Source organism: Neofelis nebulosa, chromosome 4, assembly GCF_028018385.1.
Source record: "Neofelis nebulosa isolate mNeoNeb1 chromosome 4, mNeoNeb1.pri, whole genome shotgun sequence".
Taxonomy (NCBI): domain Eukaryota; kingdom Metazoa; phylum Chordata; class Mammalia; order Carnivora; family Felidae; genus Neofelis; species Neofelis nebulosa.
The window spans coordinates 136,345,634-136,364,479 of record NC_080785.1 but is presented as its reverse complement, the minus strand read 5'-3'; the positions used below and the strand labels follow the sequence as shown (position 1 = coordinate 136,364,479).

The window sequence follows — 18,846 nt, the reverse complement described above, 5'->3', positions numbered from 1 at the left end:
GTCCTTACAGCTCTGTCATGGACCACCTCCTCTCAGGTACGGCCTCTTGTGACCAGCTTCCTAGTTGACGTCCTCACTCAAGATGTCTCAGGCGAACCAATTCATATATTTGGGGGCTCCTGTATTCGGCGCATAGACATTTATAATTGTAGATAGACCCTGTGATTATTATATAATGCCCTTCTTCATCTCTTGTTACAGCCTTTAATTTAAAGTCCAGTTTGTCTGATATAAGTATGGCTACTCCAGCTTTCTTTTGACTTCCAGTGGCATGATAAATAGTTCTCCATCCCCTCACTCTCAATCTGAAGGTGTCCTCAGGTCTAAAATGAGTCTCTTGTAGACAGCAAATAGATGGGTCTTGTTTTTTTATCCATTCTGATACCCTGTGTCTTTTGTAAAATTTTTTTTTTTCAACATTTTTTATTTATTTTTGGGACAGAGAGAGACAGAGCATGAACGGGGGAGGGGCAGAGAGAGAGGGAGACACAGAATGGGAAACAGGCTCCAGGCTCCGAGCCATCGGCCCAGAGCCTGACGCGGGGCTTCGAACTCACGGACCGCGAGATCGTGACCTGGCTGAAGTCGGACGCTTAACCGACTGCGCCACCCAGGCGCCCCTACCCTGTGTCTTTTGGTTGGCACATTTAGTCCATTTACATTCAGTGTTATTATAGGAAGATACGGGTTTAGAGTCATTGTGATGTCCATAGGTTTCATGCTTGTATCGATGTCTTTGGTACTTTGTCTCACAGGATCCCCCTTAGGGTCTCTTGCAGGGCTGGTTTAGTGGTAACGAATTCCTTCAGTTTTTGTTTGTTTGGGAAGACCTTTATCTCTCCTTCTATTCTGAATGACAGATTTGCTGGATGAAGGATTCTCAGCTGCATATTTTTTCTGTGCATCACATTGAAGATCTCCTGCCATTCCTTTCTGGCCTGCCAAGTTTCAGTAGAGAGATCGGTCACGAGTCTTATAGGTCTCCCCTTTATATGTTAGAGCATGTTTATCCCTAGCTGCTTTCAGAATTTTCTCTTTATCCTTGAATTTTGCCAGTTTCACTATGATATGTCGTGCAGAAGATCGATTCAAGTTACGTCTGAAGGGAGTTCTCTGTGCCTCTTGGATTTCAATGCCTTTTTCCTTCCCCAGATCCAGGAAGTTCTCCGCTATTATTTCTTCAAGTACACCTTCAGCACCTTTCCCTCTCTCTTCCTCCTCTGGAATACCAATTATGCATATATTATTTCTCTTTAGTGCATCACTTAGTTCTCTAATTTTCCCCTCATACTCCTGGATTTTTTTATCTCTCTCTTTCTCAGCTTCTTCTTTTTCCATAATTTTATCTTCTAGTTCACCTATTCTCTCCTCTGCCTCTTCAATCCGAGCCATAGTTGTCTCCATTTTATTTTGCAGTTCATTGATAGTATTTTTTAGCTCCTCCTGGCTGTTCCTTAGTCCCTTGATATCTGTAGCAAGAGATTCTCTGCTGTCCTTTATACTGTTTTCAAGCCCAGAGATTAATTTTATGACTATTATTCTAAATTCACTTTCTGTTATATTGTTTAAATCATTTTTGATCAGTTCGTTAGCTGTTGTTATTTCCTGGACGTTTTTCTGAAGGGACTTCTTCCGTTTCGTCATTTTGGCTAGTCCCTGGAGTGGTACAGGACTGCGGGGCACTTCCCCTGTGCTGTTTTGAATAACTTGCGTTGGTGGGTGGGGCCGCAGTCCGACCTGATGTCTGCCCCCAGCCCACCGCTGGGGCCACAGTCAGACTGGTGTGTGCCTTCTCTTCCCCTCTCCTAGGGGCGGGATTCACTGTGGGGTGGCGTGGCCGTCTGGGCTACTTGCACACTGCCAGGCTTGTGGTGCTGGGGATCTGGCGTATTAGCTGGGGTGGATCAGCAAAGTGCACAGGGGCGGGAGGGGCAGGCTCAGCTCGCTTTTCCTTCGGAGATCCGCTTCGGGAGGGGCCCTGCGGCACCGGGAGGGAGTCAGACCCGCCAGGGGGATGGATCCGCAGAGGCACACCATTGGGTGTTTGCTCGGAGCGAGCAAGTTCCCTGGCAGGAACTAGTTCCCTTTGGGATTTTGGCTGGGGGATGGGCGGGGGAGATGGCGCTGGCGAGCGCCTTTGTTCCCCGCCAAGCTGAGCTCTGCCGTCCGGGGGCTCAGCAGCTCTCCCTCCCTTTGTCCTCCAGCCTTCCCGCTTTCTGAGCAGAGCTGTTAACTTATGACCTCCCAGACGCTAAGTCGCGCTTGCTGTCGGAACACAGTCCGTCCGGCCCCTCCGCTTTTGCCAGCCAGACTCGGGGGCTCCGCTTGGCCGGCGAGCCGCCCCTCCGCCCCGGCTCCCTCCCGCCAGTCCGTGGAGCGCACACCGCCTCCCCGCCCTTCCTACCCTCTTCCGTGGGCCTCTCGTCTACGCTTGGCTCTGGAGACTCCGTTCTGCTAATCCTCTGGCGGTTTTCTGGGTTCTTTAGGCAGGTGTAGGTGGAATCTAAGTGATCGGCAGGACGCGCGGTGAGCCCAGCGTCCTCCTACGCCACCATCTTCCCAGGATCCTCTCAGGTGAACCAGTTCAGAACTTTTGGCTTTCATTCTGCTTGTCTGTAGCCAGTCTTCCTGTGTTGACCCCCTCTCAGTAAATGGCACAAGTATCTGCTGCTAGCTAAAGTAGAAAGCTGGGAGTTACTCCATAGTTCTCCGTTCCTCCCATCCCGATAACCCAGCCCGTCAACAAGTCCACTGAGCTCATTGAGGCCTCGGACTTGCCTTTTGTCTCATTTGGCACTTTGGCTCCTCAGAAGGTCCCCCGAGTCCATTCTTGCTTCTCTAAAATATGTTCTTTTCACAGCAGCCAGGGTGATCTTTTAAAGAAATCATCAAGTCATACCACTGTCCCTTAAACCCATCGGTGGCATCTCTTTGAAAGAAGAATAAGATCTAGAGTTTAAGCTATGGCTGACACTGTTCCTGTGTCCTCTGGCCCCCTCCTGTGTCACCCACCTCCTGCCACCCACCCACTAACCACACTGCAGCCACAGCGTCTCCACTTATTGCTGGCCTTCCTTCGGTTCTTTGTGGGCTGCTCAACTGGGGTGTTGCTTAACCCAGGACCCTTAGGTTTGTTGTGCCCTCTGCCATAAACGCTCTTCTAACATCGTTACTGAGCACTACTCAGTAGTAGTGAGCCTGCTGCATGTCAGGAACTTCTCGGCTTGGGGATAGCATGGTAAAGAGGACAGATGACAGTCCCCTTCCTCACTGAGCTTCCATTCTAGGTCTTTCCCTAGGCTTTTCTCCTGGCCAGCTCCTTCTCCTTCCCCAGGCCTTACGCCATATGTCACCAGAGAGAGGACTTCCCTTTCCACCCCTCTTTGGAGGAAGACCTTCTCATCTTCCCTCCGCAGGAACCATAGCCCCTGTTTATTCCCTTCCTAGCACTTTAATAAAATTTGTTCACTTAGGACCTTGTATCACCTGAATACTTAAAAAACATATCTGTTTTGTGTTGAGCAGATACTATGTGCCAGGCACTGGGCTAATAAGCACTACACGTTCATTAGCATCTGATTCACATCACCCACAACCTGGGGTGGGAGGCCTTGTCGTCTGCATTAAGACAAGGAAAGGGGCTCAGAGAGGTTGTCTTCATCTGTAATCCAAGTCTCAGTTTCCTGTCCAGCACCCTTTTACTGTGTTAACAGTAACACCATAATACCCAACATTTCTCTAAGTTACAATGCACCAGGAGCCATGATAACCACTTTCCACGGATTATCTCCTATTCAAATTGCATTGATTCCTTAACTTGATAGTATAAAGATTAAAAACACTGGCTGGCATATTTCTTAGACCGACTCTCCCGAGCATCTGTGGTTCTCCCGTCCTTGGGCAGGGATTCAACAGTGTTCGCTTCAGGAGTCAGCCCTGTGACCGGCCAAGGGTGAGCACAGGTAGTTTATGGTAATGAGAAAAGCCAGACCACATTTTTCTGTGTGTTTGTGTTTAATTTCTTGTAGTTCTTCGCTTATTGGAGGAAGGAATTTTGTCTTCTGATTGTTTATGTATATGTTTATGTTGTTAATAGTTCTTTTACACAGCAGGTGTCTGTAACGATTTACTAATTGAAGTTTGGCATTCTTTCTTCTTCAAATTCAGTGCAGACTTGGATAATATATATTAACTGTTTCATTTATAATGAGTTTATTTTAGAAGTATGTCCACCACTATAGCATACGGGTTTACTCTTACTGAGCTTTAGGTCAACAATAAGCATATTTTGGAAGGATATGATAAAATTCCTTGTAAGAATGTCACATTTTTTGTATTAACTGAATATTTAACAGAAGTAGCAGTGTAGTTTAGAGGATTATTTAAGAATGTGGTCTGGTCTAAACAGGCTTCTAGCCACAAGGTGTTACAAAGTTGCAAAGCACTAACTAGAAGAAATGCAAGCTTTAAGTTCAGATGCAACTGTTGAAGTAAAATGAAAATAAAATAATTTTGGTTATGTAAGACTGTGACACCATGCTGATGATTTTGTAAGCTGAAATCTTAGCTTTGTATTAGAAATCAGGTCAGGGGATTATTCTTTGAGTTATAGTACAATGTATAAAGTCGTCACTTAGATTTTTGATGTATACTTTAAGTGTTTTTAGAAGTTAGTACTTTAGAAAAACCTGGTTTTATTCAAGTGGAAGAGTAAATAACTTGTTTATTCTTGATTCTTATTTTGATAACACTTAAAATGTCTATCACCATATTCCAACCCACGACAAAATTCTACACCTCTTAACAATCTGAGTAATGGTTTAGGGGAGCCTGGGTGGCTCATTCGGTTAAGTGCCCAACTTTGGCTGAGGTCATGATCTCGCAGTTCGTGAGTTCGAGCCCCATGTCAGGTTCTGTGCTGACAGCTCAGAGCCTGGAGCCTGCTTCAGCTTCTGTGTTTCCCTCTCTCTGTGCCCCTACCCTGCTCGGGCTCTGTCTCTGTCTCTGTCTCTGTCTCTCTCTCTCTCTCAAAAATAAACATTTAAAAAATTTAAAAAAATAATAGTAGTTTAGAAGATGCTCAGTGCTCATTGTCCTCATGTACACACTTTCATTTCTAGTGTCATAATGGACATGTTTGGTCAAAACATAGATTGCTAATAAAGGCATGCTAAAGATTGAGAAGGGAAGGATAACAGATTTTGCTCTGTTTTACGTGTGTGTGTGTGTGTGTGTGTGTGATTTTTGCTACAAGCTTAGGGTAAGCTTGTACCCTAAATTAAATATATCAGTGTGGAAGAAAACACCTGAAAATAAGACCAAAGTATTTGTTGTATGTCCAGACCACCAGTTGAGTCAGAATGTAAGCAGCTGATAAGGATTTTAGCAAAATCGCAGAATGAAGCAGGCATCTTTGAACAATTCAAAAACTACAAGAACATCTGAATTCTTAATTTGCATCCTGGAAGATAAGAGACACTTTGTGCAAAAAAACAAAAAAAACAAAACAAAACAAAAAATCTTAGTGCCCTTTCATTCAATTTATAAAGTAATAGGTGACATTTTGTTGTTTCTAGGGCTACTCAGGTAGAGGGAGAGAGAAAGAGATCCCGTAATATGGGAGTTAGGAAAATAAAAACTTCCTCTTACTTTTAGGTGGGATTCCATTTGTAAGCAAAATGTTTTGTAAGTTGTTGTTTTGTGTGGTTTGGCCAAGGCAGAGAGTGAAAAAAAGATGTCCAGGAACACTAAGTAGGGTGGAGGACTGGCCTCTTTAGCAGGGGCCCTGAGACGGTAGCTGGCAAGGTCGTGGCTTCTGGAGCTCTGACTTCCTCCCCCAGCCCTCCTGTGACCTGGGCACCCAGCTGCCCGTCCATGGTAGCTACAGCGAGAGGCCACAGTGATGACGACACCACGCAGTTCCGTTCCTGAAGGTCAGATTTAAGCCTGCCTCATCAGTGCGACATCTTAGAGGGTAGGGGGTTAGGGTCCTTGGTCAAAAACAGTAAAAACCACGGCAGGATTCTTCCTTTGTCTTCTTTCTTTTTTACATTTATCTCCTCCCTGGGCAAGTTAGTGACTGTAAGGAGATAAAGAGAATCAGTCCCTTAGAAGATGACTGTGTTGAGTCACGTTGCTTTTTTGCTGAGACAAAGTGTGAGAAAAGAGGTGAGTTGACCATGCTTTAGTTTCATCAGATTATCAAACATAGTACTTTAAAAATGCCTAGGGGTATGCATCCGGCTTCTGTTCAGGTCCTGATCTTGCAGTTTTGTGAGCCCGAGCCCCACATGGAGCTTTGTGCTGACAGCTTGGAGCCTGGAGCCTGCTTCAGATTCTGTGTCTCCCTCTCTCTCTCTACCTGCCCTCTCTCCCTGCTCATGATCTGTCTCTGTCTCTCATAAATAAACATTAAAAAAAAATTTTTTTTAAATGCCTATAATGATTCCAGTTTCTTGGGAGTTTATATACCTTGCCAGTAGTTGACTTCAGAGGACCCATGTCTAGGTTCACATGAAGCCTCCTTTGAAAAATGAGAAAAAAGGAGGGAGGTTTGTTTTTGTTTTTTAAATTTGCGCTCTGGTTATTTGCCAGCATTTTTGGTGCTTGTTTAGTCTGTCTGGCTTCAGTACGCACTGGGATGGCGTTGCTGCTGCTCCGGTGTCTCTCTTCGGCTGCCATGCCCCGTTGATCAGAGCCCTGCGTCCAGCTGACCCTAAACAGAACCTTTGACCCACATAACAGCTCACCGGAAAGCCTTGTCCACCTCCGTCACTTGGGAGTCCTGGAGGTGGAAACTGTTGGCCATTCCCGGTCTATGTGGTTCTCTGCTGGGCCGAGAATGAAAACTTGGGATTGTGATGTTTGGCCAGTTCTTGTCTTCCCCTGCTCTTTACACAGAGGTGAAGTTATCAAACACTAGGTTGTCGCTCTTCATCTAGGGAGCAGGCATTTGCCAGCCTTCTGTAAGGAATAGGGCAGGGCCTGTGGGGAAGGCAGTGAGGTCTCTCTCCTAGAGAGTTAGGGGTGAGATGAGACTGCTCATGAAGGTCAGTGAAAACAGTGACTCCTTACTGTGTATATTTTTCTGGTGCTGTTGAAGAAGGAGGCTTGCCAGTATATTTGTTTCCAGCTACATGGGGCTTAGCAGTGCAGTCCCTCCGTTCTTTCATTTCACCCATAAAAATCTTTCAAAAATATTGTTCCTTAAATATAGTAAGCCAGGTGTGCGTTTGCAGGCAGAATTATTAAAAATAATCATACCTGTTTTTGTTGACTCCCAGTCAATATCATGAGCATGAGTTACCATAATTTGTTTTATTTTAACTGTTACTCAGTGATATGTCTAGATATTGTTAACAGAACAGGACCCCTTTTCCCTACCCAAAACTGACAAGACATCCAGAGCCAGAAAACTCCGAGAGCACCCAATCAGAAGAAATGCCTCTCTACTAAAACTTAGCCACATTTGCCCCAAATTAATACTTTTTAACTATAAAACCTTGATATTAATAAGCAACTCAGCATTTGAGCCCATCTTGATTTTGCTCAAGAATAATAAATGAGTTATTTATTACCTTTAATTACCACCACAGTCATTCATTAAAGACTTTGTTACAAATTCTTTGTATCTTCACCACCTTAACTTGTGTAGAAGTCAAGTATCTCAGTATCCCAACGAACCAAATACAGTTTCACCAAAAGCAAGTTTATATACCAGCCCACACAAAGTTGGTGCTTTGACACATCTGTGAATGGTTTCCATGCAGCCGCCATTATAACTATAATTAGCCTGTGTATTATAAATGATTCCTAATCATCAGTTAGGTACATCCACCTTCAGTTAGGAAAACTACTGTAACCATTTGATGATGCTGCCAGAGCCATAGTATGGCAGAAGTGAGAGCTTGACTGTGGTCTCGATTGTATTTAGTAATTTTTTCGGTTTAAAACTTTGCTTTGGAGATCTCTTTTGAAGATATGTTGGTATATGACTACTTACAGAGAGATGATTCATTTAATTGGATAATAACAGGGGTGCCTGGGTGGCTCAGTCGGTTGAGCATCCGACTTCGGCTCAGGTCGTGATCTCCCAGTTTGTGGGTTTGAGCCCTGTGTGGGGCTCTGTGCTGACAGCTCAGAGCCTAGAGCCTGCTTCGGATTCTGTGTCTACTTCTCTCTCTCTGCCCCTCCCCCACTCATGCTCTGTCTCTCAAAAATAAATAAATGTTAAAAAAATTTTAATTGGATGATAACATTTTGAGCAGCTGTTGCATTGTTTTTTAAAGTGTATGTTCCACAGTGGCCCTATCAGCTACAGTCTGGAGAGCGTTAGCGCCTCTCTCCTGTCTCCACAACATTCTGGTGGTGGACTCACAACACTAAGGCCTGCACAGAGGATTGTCTTTTGTTTCGTCTAAATAAATTGTCACCTGAGGTTATTAATGTGAACTCGAGGAGATGATCCGGTACGTGTGCCTATCCTTGTACCCCCAAAAGCATTGGTCAAGTTTCATAAGCCTGCAGTGCTGGAAGCTGCGTAACTACTTTTGAGCATGACAGCTGAGGTCCCAAACTGAGTTTTCCTGCACTAAAGCCAGAACACTTTTTTTCGATTTGTTACTCATTTATAGGACAATAGTGTACATTCGGGCGGGTCTTTTGAAGTGAAAAACAAAGCCTTCTCTTCATGCTTCATACTATTATGCTCTAATAGAAAACACCTGACCCAGGCCTGCCCTCCTAGCCGTTTCATAGCACTGAACTTGGTGTTTGCTTTCTATCCTTTGAATGAATACTCAGGCTAGTAGCTGTTACTCTGGGGTTAGTGGCGGGGGTGGGGGGGGGGGTGGGGGGGGTGGGGAATGCTTGGGAAAGCCAAATTGCGTCATGCCGCTCTTCCTCTCATAGGCCTTGAGCCGTGAGTGAAGAATTGCTTGGGAAAGTAAGACGACCTACTTGTTTTCTTGTGCTACCAATAGGTATTCAGGATTCCTCGTGATATCCTAATGGATGATAGAAATAGTGTTAATTTTAAAAAAGCTCATGTTAGGGGCGCCTGGGTGGCTCAGTCGGTTAAGCCTCCAACTTCAGCTTAGGTCATGATCTCACAGTTCGTGAATTCAAGCCCCACATCAGGCTCTGTAGTGACAGCTCAGAGCCTGGATCCTGCTTCGGATTCTGTCTCCCTCTCTCTCTCTGCTCCTCCCCTGCTCGTGCTCACTCTCTCTCTCTTTCTCTCTCTCTCTCTCCTTCAAAAATAAAAAAAATAATAAAAAATAAAAAAGCTCATGTTAAAAATTGCATATCTTTATAAACAGTATGAATGATGAAATTCGAAGTCTGTATGTGAGTAGTATTGTACCTACTTTAATCTCCTGTATTTCGTTGTACTATAGTCATTTAAGATGTCAACATTAGGGGAAGCTGGGTGAACGGTATATGGGAACCATATTATTTTTGCAACTTTTCTGTAAGGGTAAAATTACTTCGAAGTGAAGTATCTAAGCTCTTGGAAATATTTTGTAATCAAGCTATGTTATGGAAACTTAATAAAAGTTATAGACACTAAGCTGTGAACCAGACCCCAGGCAGCTGTGAGGATAATAGTGAGCAAAGGAGATGTTTTGCTCTTATGTAGAATCTTGTAGTTCTGCCATGAACATGCCTACCTGTTGTCACTTACCTTCCTAATCAGGAAACAACCATGTAAGCAACATGAGGAGTAATTTCTGCCTGTCTCATTACTTCCACTTGAAATTTCTCATTGACCTGAAATGGTAACAAATATGCATGGGTTCATCTGAAAATTTCAGTTTTTATTTGAAAAAGAAACAGGACATTGAATTGGGATAAATAAGCCAATATTAGGTAAAGGATGCCATCTGCTTTTTCAGTTTTACTTATTTTTGTACGCATCCTCTATCATAGGAGTTGAGATTCCCAATACTATGGTTTTTCACATTTGGGCTCACTTTCTGCCCTCATCCCTACACTCCCTAGTCATTTATCTGCCTGCACAGTAACCATTAGACCTCCATGGAGGTGGAAGTACTTACTTAGGTTGAAAAATTATGGCAATTTAAAATGTTTTGGTGTTCAGATAGGTCCTTAAAAAAATCCTCCATTACAAACCCACATTATTTGAACAACTTGTACAGACATCACAATATTTTAATAACTTACATATTGTAATGTAGTTGTATTAGAAGGTGAGCTGTGTATGGTAGTGAGGAATCTTACAATGATGCATATATATTATCTTGTCTACAAGACATGGCTTTGCGGGGAGCCACCAACCAGCTCTCTTGCTTACTGTCTCTCTGACCTTTGGCCAATTCCTTACATTCATTTAGCACCGCCCCCATACCTGTGTTTGCAGATCATAACATTTTCTAAAACTAAGAAATATAAAATCTTTAGCATAGCTCCTGGAACATGCTAGGTGCTCAGCAAGTGGCAACTACTCTTGTCACCAGTAATCATTCCTACTGTTGCCTGCACTGTGTTTTTATTCCATTTTCCAGTCTACTCAAATTATCGAGAAGTCACTAGCAATAATATTTACGTTTCCACTGACTAACCTTTCCTGTCTTCCCAGCCAGTTTTTTGTGGATCTCAACCTTGTCGTCCCTGCACATTGATGACCAAATTCGTCATTTCACAGTACTTGGGTAATTCATATGCAGTACTTTCTACCAGTCAGGTTTTTGTTGTTACTAGTGGTGGTGGTGCTTGGGAATTTTAAAGTAGTTCCCAAGTGAAACATTTGTACATAAATTGATCTTTTTAGCTTGGTCTCAATATTTTCCAAAGTTTTGTTGTTGTTTTTTTTTTTTTCTTTTGAGACAATTCCTCATGAAAAAAAAATGCACTCCTCTTATGTAAAGCAAGTTGTTTTGGGCAGTGACAGAGTTTGTTCATTCGCTTGGGTATTTGAATAGCATTCCGGAAAAAATTATGGTCTGTATGTGGAAGTAAGGTGTCTTACAAATACCCTTCTGTTGTCCAGACAGCTCTAACTTGTAGGTTCAAGGCCTCTTCTTTCTATTCTGTACCAGAATGTCTCACCCGTTCCAGTTCTGCTGTTGTCTGTTTAAACGTTGGCTAGTTACTTAACTTCTCTGAGCCTCAACTTCCTTGTCTCTAAAATGAGGATAAAAAGGCACATCCCTCAGAAGAGTCGGAGGTAACGAGAGTTCATGTATGTAAAGTTCTCAGTGCGTGGAGCGTAAACAGGTTCCATGCAAGTGTTTATAATCGTTCTTTCTGTCCTGTTCTGTGTCTGCCACTGAAACTTCTCACTGGATTCTAAACCCTCTGGTTCTAAAGATTTTTTTTTTTTTTCCAAATACAAAATGATTTCTTTATATGTTCTTAGACTAAATTATGCTGGCCAGGTGATAATGGAAAGTTATGCTTATCTGTGGAGATTCTATTTTTAAATTGTGTCTTCAGCCATCGGAGTCTATTTTGGGCAAGTGCCCCCCCCACTGCCCCAACACAATTTTTTTCCTCCTAGATTAGAGCGGGCACTTCTGTGAAGCCTTCTCCATCACCTGCCTTCTCTCTCTTAGAACCCTTTTCTGCCCCCACTGTGCCCCTGTCAAATATTAGACCTAGGGACTGCTCTTCTGTTTTCCTTTGAAAAAAGTGCCTGATAGCCAGTTGCTACTCTGTAAATGTTGAATTTATGAATTACATAACATTTTTGTTTTTTTTCCTTCTTCTGTATGACCTGTAATTCACATCTTATTATTTGTCCTTTATTATTGGTTATAAAGTCAGCATTATTAGTGTATTTTCGGTTTGTTTTGAGTAAACTTCTGCTCTTTGGAGCTCTTGAAGATACCAGTAGATTAATTGAGGATGACCTTCAGTCATCACTAAAGTCCAGTTTATGTTTAATTTTCCTGTTCTAAAAAGTCAGCAAATTAAGTCATGGTGTTAAAACTGGCTTTTGCCTGATAAAATGCTCATTCTTCCACCTCTAAAGTAAAAAGATAATAGGGGTGCCTGGCTGGCTCAGTCGGTTAAGCGTCTGACTTCACCTCAGGTCATGATCTCGCAGTTCGTGAGGTCGAGCCCTGTGTCGGGCTGTGTGCTGACAGCTCAGAGCCTGGAGCCTGCTTTGGATTCTGTTGTCTCTCTCTCTCTCTCTCTCTGCCCCTCCCCTGCTCACGGTCTGTCTCTGTCTCAAAAATAAGTAAACATTAAAAATTAAAAAAAAAAAGATAATGTTCTTTTTTGGTTTCTTCTGGTGCCACCAGTGCTTGTATGAATTATGGAGAAAATAATGCTTTCCACAGAAGCACAGAGATACTCGCAAACATTAAAGCATTTACTAGAAAAGTACCAAGTACTGCACTCAGTGGCAAGGCTATCTTCAGAAAGCTACGTGTGATAAAATATTTTTTAGCTTCTCTGTTTCCATGAGAAGTTTACAAAAATCTATTTGGCAGCTGTGCCCTTAGGCTAGTGAATTTAATAAATACACTTTTTAAGTAGTCCTTCTCATTAAGCAGAAGGAAATGTTGGGAGCCCTCCGATACCACACGTTGTTATATATTTAATTAAGTAATTTGCATACTTAAGCATGCGACTTAAGAAAAGTTGTTACCTGATTTCAGACTATATTACAAAGCTGTAGTAATTAAAACAACAAGATATTGGCATAAAACCTGTGTGTGTATGTGTAATTTATGACAAAGAAGGCAAGAATATACAATGGGTCAAGGACAGTGTCTTCAATAAATGGTGCTGGGAAGACTGGTTAGCCACATGCACAAGAATGAAACTGGACCACTTTCTTAAATCATACCCAAAAATGAACTCAAAATGGATTAAGGACTTGAACATAAGGCCTGAAACCATAAGACTCCTAGAAGAAAATGTAAGCTCCTTTGACATAGATCTTGGCAGTGGTTTTTTGAATCTGACCCCAAAAGCAAAAGCAATAAAGGCAAATGTAAACAAGCGGGATTACATCAAACTAAAAAGATTCTGCAAGCAGAGGACATAGGCAACCTACTGAATAGGAGAAATTATTTGCAAATCATATCTGTTAAGGGGCTAGTATCAAAATACATAAATAATTCATAAAGCTCAACAGCAAACAAACCATTTGATTTAAAAATGGGTGAAAGATCTGAATAGACATTTTTCCAAAGAAGACATATATGACCAACAGGTACATGAAAAGGTGTTCAGCGTCACTAATACTAATCTTCATGGAAATGAAAGAACCACAATGAGATATCACCTTACACCTGTCAGAGTGGCTGTCATCAAAAAGATAAGAAATAACAAGTGTTGGCAAGGATGTGGAAAAAAGGGAGCCCTTGTGCACTGTTGCTGGGAACGTAAATTGGTGCAGCTCCTGTAGAAAACTGTATGGAGATGTCGCACAAAATTAAAAATAGAACTGCCATGTCATCCAGCAATCCCACTTCTGGGTACTTATGTTAAGGAAGTAAAAAGACCAACTTGAAAAGATATCTACATCCCTGTGTTCCGTGCAGCATTGTTTATTATAGTAAAGATAGGAAACACTCTAAGCATCCATTGACAGGTGAATGGATAAAGAAATTAGGATATACATACACACAATGGAGTATCATTCAGCCATCAAAAAGTATGAAATCTTGCCATTTGTGACAGCATGTATGGACCTTCAGGGAAGTATGCTAAGTGAAATAAATATGAGAAAGACAAATACTGCATGATCTCTCTCTGTCTCTTTTTAATGTTTATTTTTGAGAGAGAGAGAGAGAGAGAGAGAGAGTGAGCAGGGGAGGGGCAGAGAGAGAGGGAGAGACAGAATCTGAAGCAGGCTCCAGGCTCTGAGCTGTCCACAGAGACCCCAATGTGGGGCTTGAATTCACAAACTGCGAGATCATGACCTCAGCCAAAGTCAGATGCATAAGTGACTGAGCCACCCAGGCATCCTTGTATGTATGATCTCTTTCATGTGGAGTCTAAAAAACATATATATATTCATAGGTACGGTGAACAGCTGGATGGTTGGTAGGGGTGGGGGATTACTGAATGAAAGGGATCCAGAGCATAAAAGAAAAAGAGCATAAATCACACATAAAAATTGTTGAAATTGACCAAATAGGGCCATATATGTCTTTATTTATTTATATGGCATCTTCCCCATTTCTGTAGCAGCCTTCTCAATATTCTAGATATAACATCACTGGGGAAATATTGAGAGTAGGAAGTTAGTACCAACTTTGGTGTTTTTCTTTCAATTGTGATATATTTGATTGTCTCTAAAAATGTCATGCCACCATCACTTGGTCATTTATATTATTCTAGTTATTTTAATAAATATATTCAAGAAATCTTTTTTCTAATATTTGTCATCATTACTGAATTGCATACCACTAGGTTAGAGGTCCTACCCAGTGCATTAAGGCAAGAAAAAGAAATAGAAGGCAGTAATCCATATTGGAAAGAAGAAGTGAAATTATGTTTATTCACAGATGATACAATAATGGATGTAGGGGCGCCTGGGTGGCGCAGTCGGTTAAGCGTCCGACTTCAGCCAGGTCACGATCTCGCAGTCCGTGAGTTCGAGCCCCGCGTCAGGCTCTGGGCTGATGGCTCGGAGCCTGGAGCCTGTTTCCGATTCTGTGTCTCCCTCTCTCTCTGCCCCTCCCCCGTTCATGCTCTGTCTCTCTCTGTCCCAAAAACAAATAAAAAAAAAAAAAAAACGTTGAAAAAAAAAATAATGGATGTAGAAAATTTGAGGAAATCTACAGAGAAGCTATTAGAATGGATAAATTTAGCAAGGTGGCAGTATACAAAATCACTACATAAAAATCAATTATATTTCTCCATATTAGCAGCAATCAGAAGCTGAAGTTCCTAAGGCAGTACCATTTACAAGAGTGTCAAAATATGAAATACTTACGGATACTTGGGGATAAACCTCAAAATACAAGTCCAAAACATATATACTGAAAATTATAAAAACACTTTTGAGAGAAAATAATGGAGACGTAAGTAAATGGAGAGATATGCCATAAATATTTATGGGTCAGAAACTCACTTTTACCAATACCTCCATTCTCCAAAATGATCTGTATATTTAATGCAATTCAGGTCCAAATCTCGGCAGACTGTTTTGTAGAAATTGATAAGCTGATTCTCAAATTCATATGGAAATGTAAAGAACCTGGAATAATAAGAACAATTTTGAAAAAGAACAATACTGGAAAGTATTCCATGATCTCAAGATTTACTGAACACCTGTAGTAGTAAAGGTAGTATCCAGTTGGTGTTAAAATAGATCTATAGATTGGAGCAGAATACAGTCTGGAAGTAGACTCACACATAAATGGACAACAGATTTTTGAAAAAAGTGGGAAATTAGTTAATTGGAGAAAGGATGGTCTTCTTGCTGGAACAATTAAATACTCATAGGTTAAAAACATAACAAAGGAACCTGAATCCTTACCTTGCAGCATACATAAAAACTAACTCAAAATGAATGGTAGATCTAAAAGTAAAACCTAAAGACCAAACATTTCTAGGAGAAACATAGGTGAAGTATCTTTGTGGCCTGAGTTAGACAAAGATTTCTTGTATGTGTCACCAAAGCGTGATCTAGGTCTAGGAGAAAATATTTGCAAATGACTTTTATCTGGAATGTATAAAGAACTCTCAAAACTCAGTAATTAAAAAACCCAGACAATTCACTGAAATTGTGCAAAACATTTGAACAGACACTTCACTAAAGGAGACTGAGGGGTGGCATAAATGTACATGAAAAGAAGCTCAACATCATTAGTCATTGGGAAAATATGAATTAAGACTACAGGGACATACTACTACACACCTATTAGAATGGTTAAAATTCTGAAGTACCAGTAATACTGTGGGTAAGGATGTGGAGAAATTGGAACTGGTCAGAATGTATAATGGTACAAGCAACTTGGAAAGTGATTTTGTAGTTTCTTAACATGTTACACATATTCTTAGAATGAGATCCAGCTATTGTACCCCTAGGTATTTCCCCAAGAGAAATGAAGGCATGTGTCTGTATAGAGCCATACAGATAAATGTATGGCTTTTATTTTAGCCTTCATAATGGCTTTATTTATAATACCTAACAGTTGCAAAAATCCCAAGTGTGCTTCAGTAAGCAGAAACCTATTGTAGCTATATAATGCAATATTATTTAGGAGTTAAACAGGAACGAAGTATTGATATACACAATAACATGGATGAATCTTCCAAAAATTCTGAAGATAAGAATCCAGGTTAAAAAAAAAATGAATGTCCAATTACCTTTACATAAAATTCTAGAAAAAGCAAACTAACCTAGAACGACATCACATTGTGTATGGCGAGGAAAGTCAGGAAAGAGGAATGGCAGAGAAAGCTTTTGGGGGTGATGGACATATTCACTATCTAATTATGGCAGTGTGTGTGTGTGTGCGCGCATGTGCGTGTCAGAGAAAGAAAACAAGTTGCATACTGTAAATACGTGTAGCTTGTTGGATACCTACTTAAAACTCAGTAAAGTAAAACAAAAGCAAAAAGAAAGAACAGAATGCAGGCTGTGCTGTTAGAAAGCCTAAGTAAAAAGCGGGTAGTAAGTAACAGGGCCCCAACTGTTAAGGTTGTTGTGAGGAGTATTAACACAGGTCCAGAGACGAGACCAGTGCCTGATTCGTCTGATGTGTGTTCTCCATCCGATGTGACTGCATCTTGTCTCTACTGGATCATCAGCTCTTGGTGAGCAAGGCACCATGTCTCCGCCATCATTTTGCCTAGTTTGAAACTTGGAATGAGTGTTTATTTGTATAATCTTCAATTTATTTCATGAAAAGTGCAAAAAATGTTTTGACGAATTTAAAATCCCTGCATAAGTAACAGAATTCACATCCTTCAGACATGGGCAATATGGATAAAGACTGAGAAAAAAACCCGGAGGAATATGGCAGACAGACACTGCTGTGGACTCATTTGTGAATTATGTTATTTATATGTTTAGAATCAGAGGGGAAATACTTAAAATGTTACCTTGTCTTAGAGATCTATCTTTATTTTTATTTGTACTCGTATACACAAATGTGTGTAGATCATGCACATTTCCTGAAAATTGTTTCCTTTGAGCACTCGAGTGTAGCTGTCACCCTTTTTCTTTGACTTTTTTTTTTTTTTTTTTTTTTTAGAATGCAGTTAAGTCCTTGGGAAAATCGCTTATGTCATCAGTAAGGAATGTCACCAAAATAGCTTCTCACTTAAGTTCCCATCCCCAGAGCTAACCCACGGGAGGGTCCGATAAATTCAAATATTTAATAACTTGTCTTTTTCTTTCTCCTTAAACACAGGCCCTCTGGTCCTGGAGGCAGGATCACGTGGTGGATTGTTGGCAGTCAGCAGTCTGTGGAGCTTTTGCAGGTGCAAGGGATTATATTATACTGGGAAAGACCAAAGGGGGGAGAAAAATGTGAAAATATTAACTATGCAAAAACAACATTCTTTAGAAATTCCAGATTGTTTAGATGAAGAGAGTTCCACTAGTTGTTTGAGAAAAGAGAGTGACTTCGGGGCGGGGGGGGAACAAACCCTGCTAAAAAGGTGTCTGCTTGAAAGACAATCAATTTGTTTTTGACAAATTTTTCTTTCTCTTTTTATCTTTATTAAAGCCTTCACTCAGGCCCTTGGATTATCTCAAAGATGATTTATAAAGTCCTCTCTGGGAGGAGACTTGCCGTGGGTGCAGGGCTAAGTGTGCAGCTGTCTGCCTTGAGCAGTGCTTTGGGGGTTTCAGTGATTCCTGCAGAAGGCAATGATTCACGGTTCGTGTGACATGTTTGACAGCACCACAGATTAACTAGTGTCAGGAGGGCCGAGGCTGCTCAGCAAACTTACCGAAGGCTCAACTGCTCTGTGGAGAAAATACGGAGATCTAAACATCTGGCCATTTTCCAGGCATTAAACCAAGAGCAAAGTGACAGTGTGCAATAATAGTGTGTTATCCATCACTAAGTCGTGTGAATTTTCCAGTGAGGCTGTAATGAGGACTCGGGTGCTTTACAAAATTCAAGAAGTGATAGGCTTAGCAGTCTAAGAGAGAAGTGCATCTTGCTGTTGCACGTAAAGGTGAATTAGAATTACGGTTGAAATAAAGCAAAGTGGCGATGCGCCAGAAAACGTAAACTGCTAGTTTTGATGTGTAGCCAGTAAAGAGATAAGTAGTTTTAGGATGTCAGCTTTATTAGGAAATGATTCTTTTGCCATTTGTTTAATGGTTGTTGGATTGGGTTTTGGTTGTGGTGATTAGGAAAATAGAAAGCATGTATTTCATAGGATTCTTTATTAATAATTGGACCCATTTGGCGTGTAGAATTGATAATCAAAAATAAGAATCTTACCTCTAGACATGAAACCGCCTCAAATGGATTATGATGGGTAATTGTTTCCACATGACCCTTCGTCATTAGCTGTGTTAAATGACTAGGTGGTCTTGATTCACTTTCTGGAGGTCAAGAGTCTTTACTCCCCAGTCCTTAAGTGAAATGTGTGGGGTTTTTTTTGACTGCCTCCAGGGGACAAAGTAAGCATTATGGAACTTTGGTCATCCTGGATAAGGAAGGGCACTTCTTAAATTTAGCACTTCCATAAAACCTCCACGTGTTAAAGTAAGAAGGGTATATTCTCCGGTCCCATTTCTGAAGTAGCTCATTCAAAGATTTGCTTACAAATGCACTGTTCCTAGTAAGGAAATTTACATTCACTACAATGCCTTTTTCCAAATAATGCTTTGTAATGAGTGCTAAGCAGTTAGATTAGTCAGAAGCGGGGAGGGCAGAACTAGTTATCAGC

General features: G+C 41.3%; 1 protein-coding gene across 11 annotated transcripts in view; it reads left to right on the top strand.

Moving 5' to 3' along the window:
• SLC25A26 (solute carrier family 25 member 26) overlaps positions 1-18,846 on the top strand; it is a 139,450-nt gene that overhangs the window by 110,140 nt on the left and 10,464 nt on the right. For 5 of the 11 annotated variants that reach the window (XM_058726251.1, XM_058726250.1, XM_058726254.1 and 2 more), the window contains one exon: positions 17,349-17,418. The exons of 2 other annotated variants lie outside the window; for them this stretch is intronic. In XM_058726251.1, the coding sequence (XP_058582234.1) occupies positions 17,349-17,418 (70 nt within the window). Of the gene's footprint in view, positions 1-17,189; positions 17,229-17,348; positions 17,419-18,846 lie in introns of all 11 variants that reach the window. 4 more of the 11 variants (XM_058726245.1, XM_058726252.1, XM_058726253.1 and 1 more) reach the window with 1 other exon arrangement.